The sequence below is a fragment of the Notamacropus eugenii genome, chromosome 2 (genome assembly GCF_028372415.1).
Source record: "Notamacropus eugenii isolate mMacEug1 chromosome 2, mMacEug1.pri_v2, whole genome shotgun sequence".
NCBI classification, from domain to species: Eukaryota; Metazoa; Chordata; class Mammalia; order Diprotodontia; family Macropodidae; genus Notamacropus; species Notamacropus eugenii.
This window is the reverse complement of record NC_092873.1, coordinates 374,596,828-374,618,012: the sequence shown is the minus strand read 5'-3', so window position 1 is coordinate 374,618,012 and position 21,185 is coordinate 374,596,828. Positions and strand designations below refer to the sequence as shown.

The following is a 21,185-nucleotide window of genomic DNA, read 5'->3' as shown; positions in this document are numbered from 1 at the left end:
CTCTATTGAGGGGATGGTTAAGTAAAGAAACAGCAAGACTGTTTAAAAAGTGGGATTTAAATTTACACCATGAAAATATGTTCTTTCTTTAAAAAAAAATCCATTCTAATTATCAACCTGAAACACAAACAATTTAGGCATGAATTCTAATTTAAGTTCTTACCCCAACCAAATTATTTTAAAATAATATCTATCAATCCACCTGGGCAGTGGTGTTCTACGAAGTTGATTGCAGTAACCTTGCTTTACACTGGACTACAATTCAGGTCAGGTTAATTAACCTAAAAAAACAAATAGCAACTAGAGATAACAAAAAATATATTTGTAAAAATTTCTGTTAATTCAGAATGTCTAGGAAATAGGGTAGCTATTATTATATTAATATTATATTATTTTAATAATATACTCAAGAATCACCACAAGGCTCATTTATAAAGAATAAAATTACAACAACAAAAAAGCACAAATTAAGCTGACATTTAATTTTTCTTTGAAGATTCAGAAAGTATTTTAGGATTTTGACCTCAGGGTCATCATCATAAATATCAATTATCAGAACATAATATTGTAAATATTTAAGGTGTGAAAGACTACCAAATGACTCAGTCCAATGACACTCTGGCATACATTCTTGATATCAACAAGTACATAACTTTTATCAGAAGTATAAAGTATAGAAGTATGAAATATCATCTCTACACTTAAAAAATTTATTATCTTTTGGGTAGGGGGAACAAGATTTTATCACATGAAGTAGCTTGGGAATAAATAGAACATAAATGAAATGCTAAATTTTGTGGTGGTACATATTAAATGTGCCATAGCAGTGGTGTAAAACTAAAATATAAATAAGGCCACTAAACTGTACAGAGGGAGCCCTGGGGTAGGCTGCAATAATGACAGTTTTAAAATGTAGTATTACTTATGTTTTATTGCATTTGTACTTAACTTGTTAAATATTTCTCAATTACATTTTAATCTAGTTTGGGCTATACTTTGGAGTGTTGTGAGCCATGTGTTTGATACCTCTGTGCTAAAGGATTTGAGGAGAAAATGAGGGTTGGTTTAATATTAAGCAAAGAAGGAGAAAGTGCTAGATTTTCCTAGAGCAAATCTCTTTTTGACTAAATTACCTTACTTGTAAAATAAAGGGATTATAATAGTAATCTTCAAGTTTAAAACTATGAGTGTGCTAAAAGATCTGGGCCTAAGGAAAAGTAGGAGAAACTTGGGAGTGGTGGGATAAAAGGAAAAAGCTAAAACCCTGCATTGTCTGTAGAAGAAAATAACTTTGAGCAATATTTTGGAAGTAAAGCATTTGGCCAGAGTGCAACAGAAGGTTCTGATAAAACTGGAAAAATGATATGGAGTCAGACTGTGAATGAATAGTACAAGAATGGTATAGACTTGATTTTGTTGTGTAGTTAAAACATTGCTGAGGGTTCTTGAGCAGAAATGATACAGAAAAAAGCAATCTTTTAGGGAGATACGGCTTTGCTTGTAGAAACAGAAGGGAGGGCAGCAACCAGAGTGAAGACTAAAGTAATGCAGGCATGAACCAGTGGGAAGGAATTAAGACTCAAAATACGAATGGAGAGAATTTCCTCACTGAACATAAAGGATGTCTGAGTCAAAAGATAGGGGTCAACTTTTAAGCTGGGGGTCAGGGAGAATAGTAGCATTACTGTCAAAAAGACAAGGGAATTAGGAAAGAGAGCCTTAAGAGATGAGGGGAGGTGAAGAAAGGGAAAGACTGAGAAGTTTGTTTAGATATTTTAACTTCAATTTAAAAAGATTTGAGAGTCAGCAGTAAAGAAAGCACATGGAGAGGACAAGAGCCTAGATCTGAGCCTAAAAACACCCTCAGTTAAGGAGCAAGAAGAGTTAGCATAGCAGATGATGAAGAAACTACTGAGACAAGAGAATCACATTAACAGTGTCACAGAAGCCAAGGGAAAAGAAAGATTAAGAAAATCACTGCTGACTTTTGAGAACAGGAGGTGCATAATAGGTGCAGACCATTAATCTGAGAAATATGATATGAAAAGAAAGTAAAGAAATAAGATGGTAGAGAGAGGTAGTAGAGACAAGAGATGGTTGTTTTCTTGCTTTTTGCCACTTCTCATTAAACAAATAGCAAATGTGTAATACAACGTGGTGAACCAGTTCAACTATATCTTCTAGGCTCCTTTGTTCCCTTGGCCTATTCTGCACAACTCTGGACTACTCCCATAATCCCTCTCCCTTTCTTCTTCAATTTGCTGCAGAATGGACTGAGTTCACCACACACACACACACACACACACACACACACACACACACACACACACACACACGGTAGCTAATATCAACTAGGCCCTCAAAGTAGTAAGGTAATTGATCCTAACTGATTCCCTTTTCAAATCACCATAGGCTTTTTCAATCATCAATCCTCTCAAAGTAACTCCTCCCCCCTCCCATCTCAGCTGAGGTCCTTAATTCATACTTTAACAAAAAAAAAATTAAGCCTATTCTCAGCAAGTTCCCTCCTCTCCCTTACTCATTTAATATCACTCAGACATTATCCCAGACTATTTCCTTCTCAGCTCCAATGTCTGATAATGAGGTGACCTCTGATAAAGTGGCCCTTCCTGCTTACCAAGGTCAATCCATGTACCTTTGATCTCATTCTCTCTCTTCTCCAGAAGGTTGTCCCCATCACTATCCATACCTATCTACTGGTTCCTTTACCACAATGAGACTGACATGTCTCACTAGCTTACTCCTTGAAAAAGCCTTCTTACTCAAGGTGCCTCCAGTACGTTTCCTAATGTACCTCTCCCCTATCATATTGCAGAAATGAGGAACTATGGGTATGGAAAATAGCCCTGTCAAGAGTTGGGTGATGTGTTGGTAGTGATATAAAAACAATCTATCCTGTTCAGACTGCTCTATCAGGAAGATTTTAAATAAATCTAGATATTAAGTCCACAGTTTGGAGACTAAATTGGGAAACTGGAATTTAAGACAAAATTATTCCTTTATTATTATTCCTTTAAACGCTTCAACCTTTCATACTCAATGTTTTACTTAACAGGTTTGGGGAAAGTCTATATATATTTGTTCTCTTCTTAAATAGTGAGAAATAAAGGTAGGGAAAGGTCTTCTTCCTCACAGTTTTTCACTTCTACCTCCCAAAATGCCAAGTACAGCGAGATAAAAACACTAAGTGCTCAAGAATGCTGTTTATGACTGATAAGTAGCAATCTGAGTGCAAAATTAATGAGCCAAGAACACAAAGAATATGCATTCCCGCACCTCAGTTATCTTAATGACAAAACAGGAAAATCAAGAACAGATTCCAAATACTAGCTATTAAAATTCTCCTGGACCAAAATTGCTATTTTCCTACGTTCATAGCCAACGTTTCTTAATATGTCCAACCTTAAAAAAACAACAACCAGGTTTGCTGGAAATAATTTTTTAATGATTCTCAAAACATCAAAGGTAAAAATATTTCAGATAACTATCTATATATCAAATTTGTTTCCTACTACATGCCTTGCCATCTGTTCTCTGTACAGTCTCAGGATCTATTCTTAATTTCAAATGTGATGATAACCTGCATGTTCATTTTCATTCCTCCTACAAACTAGGACTCTAGAACAAGTCAAGTTTACTATTACAAACTGCTCTTTAAGAAATATGGATGAATTTTCATTTATGACATTTCAAAGAAAATTTCAAAAACTAAAATCAGATGAATCAATGTGTACAAAGTTAAAGGATACTTTTTAGAGCCCTAAATCCAGGACAACAAGTAAAAACTTCACTTAAATTAAGACAATTAAAAAATGGAAATCCATAAATGGAAAAAGAGAGAGAGGAAAAAAAGAGTCAGAGCCAAATAGTAAGACTACTAAACTTGGATAAAGATTTGAGTTGTGAAGTCCCTGCTGGATTGCCCTTTATTACCTTGGACAAATTACTTCACAGAAAGGTCTTCTCTTCTTCTAATATTCTGTGACTGAATTAGTTCTGACTCAAAATCTATTCAACTCTAAATTTCTTGACCAGGACATTAACATTTTTCAACCCTTTGGGTAACCAGGAGAAAATCTAACTTGGTTAACTCACTGTGGAATAAGACCTTCCTCATGAAATGACTGACCAAAACTGTGGATTAAATTGCAACATCAGTTTGGGGATCTTCAAATATGCTCTTTTCATGACTACTCAAAGGTTAAAGGTTAAACTGTTTCCCAGTTCTACTCCTAAATTACAAATCATAAATTGCTGTCTTACAAAACAACCCATGGTGCTATCATATCAATAAATCACTTAACATGTCTAAATTATGGGCCGAATGCCCAACTGATTTAAGCAGGCACAGTATTTCTTTTGCTAAAGAAATGCTGTGCAAAATGTGCAAAAAATTGTCCATAAAAAAATGAACAAATGAAATTTTACATGTAATTCAGAACTACCTAATAAACCATATATTATAAATAAATTTTATTATTTCTACCCTTGAATAGTTTTTTCTTTTCCTTATCACTTACCCACTTTATTGACCATAACCTACTATATCCAGTGTCATCAGCAGAGGGCAGGCCAAAAGAAAGGAGTATGAAATAGAATGGTTAGTGCCATATGAAGTATTTGCTGGATCACAATTTGGAGAGCAGACTTGTTGCAAATGGTGTACCGAGCTTGGATAGTAAAAACGCAGTACATACAGAACTTTATTAAATGTGGATATTTGTTCACTAGATAAAGACTTGGGGGAAAACAGTAATCTAAAGAGACAAACTATAGTTTAAATATTTCAGTGGTCCAAAATTCAACAAATGTATTAGCAAATAAAAAACAGTATTTGAGAAAAGGGGAAGAGATGAGATATTTGCCTTCTGTTAACAAAATGGAACTTTTTTCTTAAATAATTTGTCTTAATAAACCTGGAATTCATGAATGAATCATTAAATATAAAAAGAAAAAATATTCTTTGCCATCTTTAATCACAGTGGGGATACAAAGCTATAGTAAATATCAGCATACTGTCACATGCCAAGAGTCAACAAATATTAGCAAATTGTTTAATTGACATTTTAGTACTAGTTGGTAGCTTACTTAATTCCACTAGCTTTCTGAACATATCTCTATTCTTTCTTTCATTCATATCCAAGGAAATACACACACACACACACACACACACACACACACACACAATTCAAGGTCTTACACAAACTTTTATAGATTTTCTTCATTAGGAAAACAAAAGTAAAATACTTTGCTATGCTTTGATTTTTTTTCCGTTTAAGTCTTTAATAAGCTGGGAATTGCCCAATTATGTATTTATTCTTGTACCTCACACTGAAAATTATCACAGATGTGTATAAAGTGCACATACATTACATTGAACTTTGTACTGCTTATTATTTCCCATCTGTAATATCCTCTGCAGGTTTATATCCATGGCTGTTGTCTTTTTAGACTAGATAAAGATCTGTATTCCCTTTGTACAGTACTTCGCACGATGTATATAAGACACAATTTTTACTGAAGATGATTTAGCATCGCCATTCCTTCCCAGCTGTTGATATTTTAATTTCTTACTTGTTCAAACCTTTCTTTATTCCTATCATTTCTATCTATATTAGCCCAATTATTCAATTGTTAGTATTCTTTATGATTAAGGCAGTGATTCTCAAACTTCATGGACCATCTCTTTTACAAAAAAAAAAAATTGTCACATTCCCCACAAGTGTCCTTATGGTAACTTTGCCTAGGAATCTCATTCATTGGACGAAAGGGTGAGAATGGGTAGATACTAGATCAGATTCAAGACACTCCACACACGTATGGGGGGGAAAGAAAGGAGAGGCAGGGTAGATATAAGAGTAACACAGGCTCTGGCCCCACCCAATAGAGCATGGGGCTGGTGAGACATATGTTCAGCATTCTCAAAAACAAAGTCCATGACATTGCAATAACAAAAATGGACCTGGTTTTACCAGTGGAAATGACATTTCTAAAAAGCTGCATTACCATCAGCTTTGCTGCTGCACCTTAAGGATTATAAGGCCTTTCCATCTGACTCACGGCTAAAATTTCCTAAATATGTTGTCTCCCTGATTAGAATGTGAACATCTTGAGAAGAGAGGTTGTCTTGTTTTTCTCTTTGTATCTTCAAAGCATACAGTAAGCACTTAATAAATGCCTTTTCATTTATTCATTCATTGGTGTGTACTCCAATGAGTCTTACTCCCTTCCCTCTAGCAGAGGATGCCAGTCCTTTCCCCTTACTGCTGGGGCCTCTGATGACAGCAGGTCTTCCTTGGACCACTGCCCAGGGATGGCACACACTCCCCTTCTGCCATCTGCCATTTTCCAGTTGGAAAACATTCCAAGTATTACTTGCTTTTGTTGACTATGAGTTAAACTTTTGTTTTCATTTGTAAAAGTGGATGTATTGTTGATGGAAAGCAGTTATATGAGAGAGGTGACAAAATGTTTGTGGTTTTTGGTATTGAGATACCACAGTTAGGTATATACTCCAAAAAGGTAAAAGAAAGGTTCCATTATATATCAAAATATTCACAGAGCATTTTTTATGGTAAGAGGGTAGTACGAAGTAGATTGCTGGAGAGGGACTAATGGTACATTAATATAATATTACTATGCCATAAGCAATAATAAGATTATAAAAAAAGACTTAAATGAATACAGAATATTCATATAGAGTAAAGTAAGTAGAATCAGGCAAACATATGACTACAAAAATGATGAAACTGAACTGCTACGGTCAAAAAGGAAAATGCACCTTGCTGCCATCTTTGTAGGTCTGGGGAAACTAGTGGTGTGGTACATTGCATAAGTCATCAGACTTTGTGGCTATGTTGCTTAGCTTTTCTAAATTGCTTGTTTTTTTCTTTTTTCATTGTTTAAAGGGATGGATGACGAGGGTAACATGAAAGTGGTATAAAAACAAAATGTAAAAACTTTAGTTAAAAAAAAATGATGCTGAATATATTTAAGCAGAGTTGTACTAAAAAAAAAAAAAAGTCTGCTGCTTCATTCTAATCCCCAAAAGCAAAGGTCTTGTTCCACCCCATAGCTCCAAGGGAGGTATGCTCTAGCTTTATTCAACTCTAGCTTAAGACAAGAGAGCACGTGTCTATTGTCTATCTGTCTCTGCAGAGTAAAATGCTCCTTTTCAGACAGATGAACTACAGGTGCAACCTGTACCATCAGAGAAAACTGTATCTTCAATACAGTTTAACCAAATATGATGGTAAGACTAAAATCTAAAGTTGTCCTTTATACATGAAAATGATGCTACTGGGTCACTATCCACAGAAGAAATACTGAGTTCTTCTCCCTCCAGCCATGATTTATTCATTCTGATGAACTACCAACATTCTTGCTCTGTCCCTACTGTAGGCCATCAGTATGAATTCCAAAATCAGCTCACTGGAGTTAAAGGTATGTGGCCATGAACAGCATGAAAATGAGCAGGAAGAACATTACCCATTAAAGTTAATCTGATATAGTAATTGAAGTATTGGGGATACTCCAGTATCCCCAGACCCAGGAAGGCCAGTGTGGCCTTAAATCTTGTTAATATACCTTCTTCCCCCTTAAAACACTGGGGAGTTGGGTAGGGAGGTAGTGCCTATTCCTTACCAGTGTTCAATCCTTCCACCTCAATTCTTTCCCAGGCCATCACCTGTGCACTAACTCAAACCTCAACTTTCCCTATCTCAGTTCTAAGAGCAACTGGTTCAATGTATACTATTCCTAACATTCTAATCCCTACTCCCTTGTCTTATCATTAATCACACCCTGCCATACCTCAACTTTAGATTACTTCCATCACTTGCCACCTTCACACTACTATTGTTGAATAGAGCTAAAAAATATCATGAAACTGTGCTAACTGGGTCCCATAAACATTTATGTTATATAATTTTAATTGATCCCTCTTAGCAAGGCAACCGTTTTATACTTCCCTAATCAATACTTGCTTTCCCTCTCACTACAAAAGCTGTTCTAAACCCATCAAATATCCCACTATTCCTTCCTCCTGGCCTCTCATCTTTTCATTCTTCACAGTAAAGACCAGAAGTCATTCAATAAAAGCTTCCTCTTCTTCCTTCCTCATCTCAAATCACTCATTTGTCTTCCTGTACTATCGCTTCCTTTAAGGCTGTATCTCATGAAGAGGGGGCCCTCTTTGCCAAGGCAAACTCCTCTGTCCACAAGTGATTTCATCCCCATTCTCTAACTAGTCCTTAATGTCTTCCTACTTCCTGGCTCCTTCCCAACCCCTACAAACGTGCCTGCCCATCTCTCTCTCATCCTTAAAAACCCTTACCTGATTCCACCATCCCTGTTACCTTTTGTATTTTATTTCTTCTCCCCTTCTGGCCTAAATCCCACTTTAGCTTTCACCTCCTATCCTCTTACTCTCTTATAAGCCCTCTGCAATCTGGCTTCCAACTTCATCATTCAACTGAAACTGATCTTTCTTTTTCTTTTTATTTATTCTCAGTGTTCTACAATCACTACCATATAACTTAGATTTTTTCCCCCTCCCTCCCCAAGACAAGACACAATTTTATATAGGTTCTACACATACATTCTTATTAAATACATTTTCACTACAGTCGTGCTGTGTAGAGGAATTAAAATGAATGGGAGAAATCATATAACAAACCAAAATGTAATACAAAAGGAAATGATGTGCTACATTCTACAATTCAAATCCATAGTTCTTTCTCTCGATGTGAAAGGCATTTTGCCTTAAAAGATGATTGGAAAAAAAAAAAACCATTGGGAATTTTTTTAAGTCCTTGCATTGCAATGAAGTTCCAAGTCTACCAGAAAAAACTCACACACTGTGGTCACTGCTGTGCACAAGGTTCTCCTGGTTCTGCTCCTTTCATTCAGCATCAGTTCATATAAGTCTTTCCAGGCCTCTATGAAGTCTTCCTGTTCATCATTTCTTATAGCACAATAGTATTCCATTACATTCATATACCACAACTTGTTCAACAATTCCCCAATTGAAGGGCATCCCCTTGATTTCCAGTTTCTGGCTACCACAAAGACAGCTGCTATAAATATTTTTGTACGTGTGGAACCCTTTCCCATTTTAATGATCTCTTGGGGATACAGTCCTAGAAGCGATATTGCTGGGTCAAAGGGCATGCATATTTTTGTGGCACCTTTGGGCATAGTTCCAAATTGCTCTCCAGAATGGTTGAATCAGCTCACAGCTCCACCAATAGTGTATTAGTGTTCCAACTCTCCCACATTCTCTCCAACATTTATCATCTTCCTGTTCTGTCATGTTTGCCAATCTGATAGGTGTGATGTGGTACCTCAGAGTGGTTTTGATTTGCATCTCTCTAATCAATAGTGATTTAGAGCATTTTTTCATATGACTATAGATATCTTTAATTTCTTCCTCTGAAAACTGCCTGTTCATATCTTTTGACCATTTATCAATTGGGGAAGAAACTGATCTTTCTAAAGTCACTAGTTGTCTCTTAATTGCAAAAATCTAATGGCTTTTTCTCAGTTCTTATCTTTCTTAACCTCTCTTCACCCTCTGACACTGTAAATCATTTTCTTCTCCTGGAAACTCTCTCCTTTCTGAGTTTTCCTGACATTGCTCTCTCTTAATTCTCCTCCTACCTAATGACCCTTCCCCAGTATCCTTCATCCAGGTCAAGATATTAACCCTGGGTATCCCCCAAGGCTGTCCTGGGACCAGTTCCTTCCACTGTCTTACTTGGTAATCTCATCTCTGCAGCTGATTCCACATCTTTTAGATATGGAACATATCCATTCCTAACCTCTTTGCTAAACTCCAGTCTTCCACCACAATTGTCCAGTGAACATTTTGAAGCGGATGTTCCATAAGTATCTTAAGTACAACTGGTCCAAAACAAAATTCTTTATCTTTTCCCTCACTCTTCCCAATTTTCCTATTAATGCTGAGGAGACACTGTTCTAATGACTGGCCTTGATGACCCCATTCTTACACTTACTCTAAACATACACTCTGTTATCATGTGTCGTCATAAGATGATGATGATAACTAGCATTTACATAGTGCTTTAAGGTTTGTAAAGCACTTTATATGTTAATTCATTTGATCCTCCAACCTGGTAAGGTAGGTGCTATTTTGTTGTTATTCAGTCATCTTTCAGTGGTGTCCAACCTGATGTCATGACCCCACTTGGGATTTTCTTGACAGAGATACTGAAGTGATTTGCCATTTCCTTCTTCAGCTCATTTTACAGAGGAGGAAACTGAGGCAAACAAGGTGAAGTGACTTGCCCAGGGTCACAGAGCTATTAAGCATCTGAGATCAGATGTGAAAACAAGATGAATCTCAATGACTCCAGACCTAGTACTCTATCCTCTGTGCCACCTAAGCTGCCCAGGTGCTTTATTTAACCTCATTTTACCAATGAGGAAACTGAGGCTTAGAGAGGTTAACTGATTCGCCAGTCTGAGGCAGGATTTGAACTCAAGTCCAGCATTCTATCCAATGCACCACCTAAAACAGATAATGTATACACTCCTTTTTTCCATTCACTGATACCACCTTGGTATAGAAAAGTCAGAAAAAATAAGCTCCTAATATTGGCAGGCACTGTGCTGGAGATACAAAGAACTCCAATTTTCAAGGAGCTCACATGGGGGAGGACAATATGCAAAAAATTATGGTCAAACAAGATATGTCTAGGATAGAGTAGAGATAATATCAAAGGGCAAGACTAGCATTAATGGCATCAGGAAAGGTGTCTTATAGAAAGCTGGATTTTCACTAAGATCTGGATGATATAGGCTTTCATCATTCCATGTTATTACTCTTTAAAAATTTTTAAAAATCTTTCCACAAGGCAGACAGGTGAGACAGTGGATAGAGCACCAGGCCTAGAGTTAGGAAGACCTAAATTCCAATCTGACCTCAGGCGCTTATTGCTGTGTGACCCTGGACTAGTCACTTTACCCTGTCTGCTTCAGTTTCCTCCTCTGTAAAATGAGCTAGAGAATGAAAAAGGCAAACTACTCCAGTATCTTTGCCAAGAAAATCCCAAATTGGGTCATGAGGAGTTGGATGTGATTAAAACTACTGAACAACTATTTCCCTCCCTAAACCCTTCTTTCTTGCCAACTTCCCTATCACCCATTGAGAGCACCATAATCTTCCCAGTCAGCCAGGCTTGCAACCTTAGTGTTACCCTCAACTCCAAACTGTCACTTACCCCACCTATCCAATCTGTTACTAAATCTTGCTATTTTTTATCTACAAAGTATCTCTCTTCACACCCACCACCTTAGTTCAGACCTTCAGGTTTCAGGTTTCGGCCTTCGGGTTGGTTGCCCTTCCTCAAATCTTTGCCCACTCTAAACCCATTTTCCACACAGTGACTAAAGTGACTTTTCCTGAAGTACAGCATTGCATCCCTGCTCGCCCCACAAACTAACGGCTTTCTATTATCTCCCGGATCAAATATAAAATGCTTATCTTAGTATTTAGGACTCCTTCACAAATCTGTTCTTTTCTTTCCAGTCTTAGTATATTTTACTTTATTATTTTATTTTATTTATATTTACTTCATTATTATTATTACTTTATTATACTCCACAGATAATTCAACAACACCTGTCTTCTTGCTATATACATCACATATTTCATCTCTAGACTCTCTGCCTTCTCACTGGCTGTCTCCCCATGCCAGGACTAATCTCCTCTCCTCATTATCTGCCTCCTAGCTTTCCAGGTTCCCTATATTGCTGATAATTTCCTTCTCTCTGCTCTGTACATATCTTGTACATACATATAGTTTGATAGTTTGCATGTTGTCTTCCCCATCAGAATGTGAACTCCTTGAGGGCAGAGTGATGGTTTGGTTTTGCCTTTATATAATTGCTTGTCAGTGATGATTAAAAAGCTGATTTGAAGGGACTTGCCCCAGAGTAAGGGCACATATGGTGATATTCAATAAATGACTGTTGATTGAAAAGCTGGAGACCTTCTGGTCTGTGCTCTTCTTTTTTTTTTAAATTAAAATTCAGATCTGTGATTTAATCAATGATAGGAACCATTGGTATGGAAACTCCCTCCACTAACGTATATCACACTTATCAGTTGTTTGGTGCATGAGGTTTAAATAATTTGCACCTGGTCCCAGAGCCAGTATCTAACAGAAACGTAAACAACCTACATCTTCTATTCACTATGCTCCGTGGCCTTTATTTTGCATTCTATATATAATCTTGATATACAATAATTTGTAAATTCTTTAGAATAAAATGTCTCTCTTCCTAAATATTCCCAGAGTACTCTGGCTCTCTCATTTGCCCAATACTATTGTGATTTTAAGGAGTTGGAATCACCAACTCCAATTATAATGTCATTGATCATCTTCATATTCCTAGTGCTTAATTAGTATTGTGCCATGATAATTTATATTATAAAATTTATATGATAATTGTGAGTGACTATTTTTTGATATCTACCTATGTAAACTTTTTTTTTTTTTTTAACCAAGAGATCTCATTTGGAACCAATGTGATGCAGTACATACTTCATCCATGTATTCATTTAAGAATAAACAAATACTGTGTTATCATGCTAGCTAGTGTTTTTGAGAAGACAAGTTCCTGGCCCTTAGAGAACTTACATTATAATGGGAGAGCGGGAGAAGAAGATTTTGTGCAGATTTACCTCATTCCTATCTGACTAGCAAAGATGGAAAGGGTACACTGTTTGATGAAGTTGTGAATTGGTTCTAGTGTTTTAGAAAACAGTGCAGATCCATACTTTAAAAATCAATTAAGTTATACATACTCTTTGACTCAATGATACCACTACGTGACATACATCCTAACACCTAAGACAGAGGGAAAGGTCTCATACATACAAAAATACTCATAGTTACTTTTTTCAGTAGCAAAGAACTGACTTAGAGGTAGATGGTTTGGTTGGTTATGCTAAACTTTTTTTTTCTTTTTTTAACCTTTATTACACTGGGAAGGGGAGTGGGAGGAAAATGGAAATGAAGTGATTAAAATTTTCTCTTTTAAGGAGTATCTATTGTTTTTACAATAAAAATGACTTAAAAATTGTAAAGATTCAAACATAGATAATAACGATATGCAAAATAAATTTTTATTTATAACAAAATATAATTTATTATTACATACAAATATAAATTATGAGTATAATTTATAAAAATAATATAATAAAATGTTAGGGATCTGTAAAACAAAGTGCAACATAAAGTCTAAAGGAAAGTGATTGCCAATTTGGGAAAAGGAATGTCTGGGAAGGTAGCATTTGAATTGTCCTTTAAAGAAAAGATCATATGGATAGTAAATAGTAACAAGAATAAAACACCCAAGGAAAAGCTACTTTTCCTATTTGGCAAAAAAGTCACTACACCCCATCTCTTTACCACTTTTAACAGTTACCTAAATTCTTAAACAACAGATATTGGACATTCCTTCAGGGGTTATGATTCCAATTGTCAGTATTTCCTTGGGAAAATTAGTATCATCAATAACACTGCTAAAATAAATGGGCTTTTGTGGGCTATTTAATCATGATTTTTTAAAATTCAATTTTATTTTCAGTTCCAAATCTCTTTCTTCTCCTTCCCTATCCATTGAGAAGGCATGAAAAATAAAACCCATTGCAGACATGTAGAGTCATGCAATACAAATTCACCACATTAATCATGTTAAGAAAAGAAAAAAGAGAAAGGGAAAAGAAAAAAAGAAGAAAAAAAGATGCTTTAATCTGCACTCTGAGTCCATTACTTCTCCATGTGGAGATACATAGAACGTTTTATCAAGAATCCTTTGGAATTGTGGTTGGTCATTGTGTTGACTTAAGTTCCTAAGTCTTTTAGAGTTGATTATCTTTACGATATTGTTATGGCATATATTTTTCTCTTGATTCTCCTCATGTATACAAGTCTTCCCAGATTTCTCTAAATCCATCATTTTTTAACAGCACAATAGCATTTCAATATTCATATGCCATAACTTGTTCAGCCATTTTCTAGCTGATGGACATTCCCTCAATTTCCAATTATTTTTCTACCACAAAAAGAGCTACCATAAATATTTTTGCACATATAGGTTCATTTATTCTTTCTTTGAGGTATATACCTATAGGTATATAGTTTGTATGTACTGAGTTAAAGAGCACATCTTTTTTTTTTGGTAATAATTTCTTAAACAACAATACAATTTCTGCACAACAAAATGTTTTGCTGATTAAAACAAAGTCCAATTGTATTAAACAAATGACAGTGAAGTAAGCCTTTCGTCTCTTAGCAGAGAGGAGGGGCAGGACAGGTACACAATGAGGTATGCGCATTTTCAGACCAGTGGCCAGCTTATTCATCTGTTTTGCTTGACTGTACTGATTTGTTATAAGGAAGCTTTTAAGGGGAGCTGTGGGGCAGGGAGTAATTGAAAAATGGCAGTGATATCAAACAAGTATGCAGTAGAGTACCCTGAGAAACTAATACAAATCACAAAGTTTGTGTCTTAAAGTTTAGGCAAAACTCAATGAATCTTAACTCAAAATCCAGTTTTATTTTATACCCAATTCTAACAAGTCTAGTATTATCAAGCTTACTAATACACCTAAAGCAAATCAGAAGGGAAATAGAGAAAGAAGGGAGAAGAGGTAATAGCTGACAAAAACATCATAGAACAATGGGGGCATTCAGTGAAAGGGCAAGCAACCTTATAAAATTAAACAGCCCAAAGAAACTCACTGTATTATGCTTCTAATTATGACCCTGCGGAATTAATAAAAAGCTTCTAGTACATCCTGGCATGATAAAAGGAAAAGAGGACCTATCTATAGAAAAAAGATGACGAATACATTATTTTAACAGTTAACATGTGCTCTGTTCATGTAACTGCTGTGCTATAAAATGATAAATGTGAAGCACATGAAGAAACATGGAAATCTCAATAAGAAATGAAGAGATTTTATACTATCACCCTATCCCGCTTCCTAACAGGCTTACATAATCCATCATAGTTCTAATATGGTTCACTTTTATACCTTCCTGCCCTTCCCTAAGTTTTTCAGCTGCTCCCTTCTGTATTGTCTTTACAATGCCTAGTATAAATGCCTAATACTTGTTTTATCCATATATATATATATGTTTCTGAGTGTCTCATAATAGTTGTGGTTGGCAAGATCTAGGTTTGCTCCTCTAAAACATCCTTTCCTTTTATTGTATTTTTGACCTTTATTGTTCGTATAGCTTCTCCATAGAGACTTCTCCAAAAGGTTTGATATATATGTAAGAACTCCAGTGTCAATACTATTTTTACTTCCAGAAGGCATATTCCAAGATCTCCTTCAATTCATCCTCCAAAAATTACTTGGGTATTTTGCCACTTTCTCTCCACAGCTGTCATGTCTGTGGCAAAAGGGTTTCCTGGAGAAGTCTACCAAGAAAAGCAGGCCATAGGCTCCCTCTTTCATTCTTATTCTCAGATCTGGTCTACTTTTAGTTCCCATCATCACACTACTCCAAGGCTCAGATCCAGTCATCATTCAATCAACTGTCCCCCAAATATCAAGATTCAATCATCTTAAATGTAATTATATCAACAGACTTGTACAGTAAAAAGTAGTGGTTTGGGAATCAGAGAAACTGGGTTTGTACTACCTGTATTACCTTAAGGAAGTCACTTCCCCTACCTAGACCTCTTGCTAATTTATCTATAAAACAACTGGGAAGTTGGACTATATAACACGTAAGGTCCTCTCCATCTCTAAATCTACACCCCTAAATATATATGGTACGTCAAAGAGATAGTCACACTATATACATAGAAATATCTTCCTGTTCCTAGTCACCCCTCTTACATACTTTTAAGTGACTGCCATCAACAAGTTGTAGTTTTGTAAATTTTATAATTAATTGAAAAAGTCACAGAACTATTCAAAGGTACTGACCAAGGAAGTCAGAAACAAAGAAGAGTCTCATAGGGAACCAAAGTCATGATGACATGTGAAGTAAGTAGAACCAAAAGAAGAGTATATGCAACTACAAAAGACAAAGTAATGTCCAATCTTAGTATTGAGAGAATAGTTGAAACATTCCGTTTCTCAATGAAGAGCTAAGAAGGGGAGTATAGGTATGTAATGCTGCTTAACTTTGTTATAAGGATGGTTTCTACAATGGAGGAGGCTTTCAGAAATTACTAAAGCATAAAAGAATGTTATTTTTTTAACTTAAAAATTAAGTTTTGTAGTTGTAAGGGCCAAACACTCCACACACACACGTATATGCATAAAAACATACACAGACAATATGATTACATATTATTGATATTGTGAGGTTCCAGATAGCTAAGGTTACTATATAAAGTTCATTACTTTTTTTCCTTCTTTAATTCAATCTTCTAATAAGGAAATTTTCAACACATTAATTTCACAAGAGATGCATTTGTCAGGTACAGAGCACTCAAACTATATTCCAAAACAGAACTATACTTCATTTAAGGTGACATGGCATTTTTAATAAGTGATGTTTATTAAAACTCAGGATGGACACTCATATTTAAAACTTTTGCACAGTATTATTTTTATAACCAATCTGCAGATCTTACCTTGTTTAAACCCTGTTCCTAAGAGGTCATCAATAATTACAGAAGTAGGCTATATCAAGAAAGTAAACAAATGTAAACTCATAAATAGAAATAGACAGTCACATTAAATTGTACCTCTAGAAAGATTACTAAATTATTGATTCTAAAAATACTATCTGAACAAGCTACCAGAAAATGGCCAAATATAGTAGAAACTAATGAAAACAGGACTGAGTTTGAAACCAAACTGGTTACAATTCTCAAGTTCTTTAAAAATGTTTTAAAAGTTAAAGGGCAAAAGTAGGTAGAGAACTAAAACAGGAAAAAACACCTCTGGTGTCTAGCGTACTCTAGGCAATTAAAGTGGCTTCTAATTCATTGGAAGGCCCTCCACCAATGAAATCATAGGTCTGGTCTTCTCTATTGCTATGCTAGTCTCAAAGGCTGTAGTATAGATAGAAGGTCTCAGATCTCTTCAATTCACAGGGATACCAAATGCAATGAAAACTGGAGAGGAAGCTAAGATCTGACCAAAAGTTGGTGTTACTCCTCTTAAGGTAATTTACTATCTCAGAATACTGACTTGAAATTTAATACTTATGCACAAGAGCTGAGTTGTAAACTACATGCATGAACACAGCATTTTCTCACCAACAAAGATTTAACTATAAGTGAAGGCTGGCAGTATACATGCAAATATTTTTAGAGACTTCCAATTGGTCACACCCACACATCTACACACCTCTTTGGTGGGCAAAGATGGATAATTCAAAAAATTATTTTAAAATAGTGACAAGAGATCAATAAAATAACCAAGGGAGAAATACTGAGCTAAAGATCCAGATACAGATTAGGATTAGACAGCATTAGGATACAGTTAACTATCCCAAACTTCTTTAGCTATACAGAAACAAACTATGTTAAAGGATGAATAAGAGCACATATTGCATGAAAAAAATGCTACTATGAAGAATCAAAATGAAACTCAAATATTTAGAAAAACTCATCTCTAATTCTGGCAGAAAGCAACTGAATTTAGCAGAACGTTGCAAGCGAGCTGCTAATTAATGTAAACATTAAGGAGGTGGAGAAAACTAGAGTACCTACCAAGACTACAGACAAAAAAAAACCTAAACAAACCACAATCCGCACTTTTTATCGATTAAGCACTAATCAGTATGGGTTAGGTTGATTTAGAAAACTGAGAAATTAAGATTATAGGAGTTAAAAACTTAGGATATAAAGCAACATTTTCCTTAAGTATGGTTAAATATCACAGGAGAGAAAAAAGTCAATGGATGGATGGAAAACACATTTATTTACCCACACTATAAAGTAATAAAGATTTTAAATTATCCCAGTAAGAGAGAAGGCTCTATGAATAAATCAAGTGGTCACATTTAAATTTGGGAGGAAAAGCAAAAGGACATTGACTGAGATTCTGCAGTCTTTCCACAACACAGGGCAAAAGTGTCCTTGCCTTAGGGCACTTACCCTTAAACACAAGAAGCAAAAATTGGCGGGGTGGGGGGGAAGGTGAGAAGAGACTTAAGAACAATCAATCAATAAGCATTTATTAAAGCACAAAATTATCGAAAAAGGCGAAAAACACCGTCCCACTCCCATTCTCTGAAGGACACAGCAAACTACACCAGCATCGTCTAAACTGTTCTAAGGCAGTGCAGTTTAGGCCTGTTTCTTTCAGCCCTCTCCCCTCTCCACCAGTTGATCCCCCTCCTAATCTATGCCCCTTACCAAAGGGTAAGAATATTCAACATAGACCAAGTGGTGCAAATCAAACCTGAAAATTACTTTCGAACAAGATGTGCAGACCCTCTTTCATTCGTCTTTTCCCTACCCCGCCCCCCTTTCTTGCCCCTAGTCCCACATAGAGGAAAGGGAGGGAACCCCAGACAGAGGTGGATGCCGAAGGGAAAAGGAGCGGTAAAGTCCAGCTGGAGATAAGGAAAGACAAGGATGAAGGTGGGCGTGGGGGTCCCGTAAATGTCACGGGGGACACGGAACGAGGCGAACGGGGAATATGCAAGGGAGTCCCCAAGGAAAACCAGGGAGCCCTGGAGCAGGAGGAGAAGCCCCAAAAGCGAGCCAAGAAGGACTAAACAACGGGGCTATGGCCCAGGAGGCGGCCCGGGAGACCGGGGTGGCAAAGGGTCGAGTAGTGAGAAAGGAACTACACAGCCGGGTCTGGGGGTGCAGCAGGAGACGGAAGTTGGGGGAGGGGTGCAGACTGAAGGGAGAGGGTCGGCACAGAGCGGTGGCCAGAACCGGGAGGGGAAGGATCGGCGCGGAACAAGAGGGTGAGGAAGAGGAGCAGGGGTGCAGCAAGGAGGGGTAGCACGTGAAGGAGAGGAAGGGGCTGGGGTAGCACCGGAGTGGGGGGAGAGTGAGCAGGGAGGAGGGGGTAAGCAGGAGCCGTGCGGTGTAGCAAGAGAAATGTACAGGAGGGGCGGCGGGGCAGCGTCGGGGGGATGAAGAGAGGGGGGCTGGAGTAGCCAGGGGTGAGTGGGAAGGGGTAGGGGGGTGAGCAACAAGGGGCAGGACTGCAGCACGGGGGGGCGCTGAGGAGCGGCGGGGGACAGCACGAAGGGAGGGGGGGCGGTGCGGCCCGGGGCCCGCTGACACTGACCTTGTAGTAAACATCGAATTGGATGTTCTCGGGCAGGGAGCGGATGTCGCGGCGGGAACGGCTGTAGTTGTCCACCACGGCAGAGATGGCGGTGTTGTAGAGCGTCTCCGGGATCCACTCCAGCTCCACCGCCGCCATCTTCCTTCCCTCCTCCTCCCTCTCTTCCTCCTCCCCCAGCTGCTGCCGCTGCCGCCGCCGCCGCTGTGGCTGCCGCTGCTGCTCCGGCCGGGGCTGTCGGGGCTGCTCCTGCGGCCGCCGCTCCGGCTCCTCCAGGGGCTGCCTCTGCCTCAGCCTCTGCCGCCGCCTCCTCCTCCGCCGCCGCCGCCGCCGCCGCCGGCCCCCGCCTCCCTCCGTGCCGAGCTCCTCCCCTGGCCCCGGAGGACTCGGCTGGGCGGCGGCAGTCACGCGGGAGGACTCGGCCCACAGCGGGAGGGCAAGGGCGGCCCCGGGGGACGGAGGAGCGATTCGGGGAGGGGCGGGCGGCCGGGGCCGGGCGCGGGTGAGGGGGAGGGAAGGGGAAGGGAGAGGGACGGCCCCGGGGCGGAGGGCCTCACATTCCGGGTTGGAGGGAAACCGGCCGATCCTGAGCGAGTCCGGGGCTCTGCAGGGGGTGGGGCTGCGTGAACGGCGCGATGGCGTCACCACGCGCTGACGAAGGTGGAGTAGGGGTAGGAGCGGGTCGAAGGTGTGGACGGATGGGAACTGGAACTGCTGGAGCGAAAGGCAGTGGAGCTGACTGAAAGTAATGTAGGCACAGGACTGAGGGATGGAGGAGATCTCGTTAAAAAAAAAAAGCTCCTGCTTACTGCTAATTAAGATATGACAGGTTGGCAGGTGGGACAGAAGGTAAGAAAGTTTGTGAGGTGGGAAGGGGAAGGTCTTTTGTAGGACCTCCAGGAGTTACTAACTTCACTTCCCCAAATTTTGGAGAAGCGGGAATTGACCGGTGAAGAGAGGAAATCAGAGGAATTAGGGCGAGGTCTGATGTGCAGATTTAAGGTTCAGGGAGGAATACATGTAGACGAGAGAGAGAGAGAAAAAAAAGAAATATATTTGTAAGAAAGATGAACAGAAGTGCTCCAAAAAGCAAAGTAAAAATGAGAGATCCGGAGTATGTTGAGGGAGAAAGGAGAAGTAGGAGATGAGCATGATTGGGTTAGTGGTTAGGATAATTGAGCTTTGCACAGCCTCTAATGCTTAGTACAATGCTTGGAATATAGCAGGAGATTAATAAATATTGATTGATTAATTCGAAAGAAATGAAAGAGGTGTGAAAATACGATGGGGGAGAATTGTGAGACAAATAAATTGAAATTCTTAAGTTCTTTCCCTGGGATATAATCATGCTATTAAACTACACGTAGCACATATTTTGGGGAGTGCCTGCCTATCTCTAGAATATCTGACAATATAATTTCCAATTTGGTATTTCAAGACCTTCATGCAGCATCTCTTCTAGGAATTTTAATGTAAATCCTTGTCTGTAAGTACTATTGAGGAAATCCTTCTCTGTAAGTCTTATTGAGAATGTGATATTTATCTCAAAATAGTTTTTGATATAAATAATAAAAAACAGTTTACAAAAAGGAGATGATATGCAAGTGAAGATAAGGCTAGGAAATGATGTCTAACATTTAAAGAGCCAGAGAAATTGGGACCTAACTTCTCTTTCTTGGAGGATGAACTTTGCTGAGCAGTTTATTATTTGAGGAAATTGTAATACTAAAATCTTTCAGAAAACCAATTTTTTTATTTATCCCAAGAGCATAGGAAAAGAACATTGCTATTTGCCCCTGAAGTAAACACAGTTGGGCTATTTTAAGAATGGAGAACATTAGACAGAAAGTATAAAATATCTGTGAGTCTACTTACCAAGACACACAAAAGAACTATTAATAAAATTTAC

At 38.1% G+C, this 21,185-nt stretch overlaps 1 protein-coding gene across 4 annotated transcripts in view; it reads right to left on the bottom strand.

Annotated features, from left to right (window-relative positions):
* Positions 1-21,185, bottom strand: part of APPBP2 (amyloid beta precursor protein binding protein 2) — a 95,184-nt gene that overhangs the window by 39,442 nt on the left and 34,557 nt on the right. The window contains exon 1 of one of the 4 annotated variants that reach the window (XM_072637744.1): positions 19,280-19,917. The exons of 2 other annotated variants lie outside the window; for them this stretch is intronic. In XM_072637744.1, coding sequence (XP_072493845.1) covers positions 19,280-19,417 — 138 coding nt within the window. In that variant the 5' untranslated portion in view covers positions 19,418-19,917. Of the gene's footprint in view, positions 1-19,279; positions 19,918-21,185 lie in introns of those variants that run through there. One more of the 4 variants, XM_072637743.1, reaches the window with a different exon arrangement.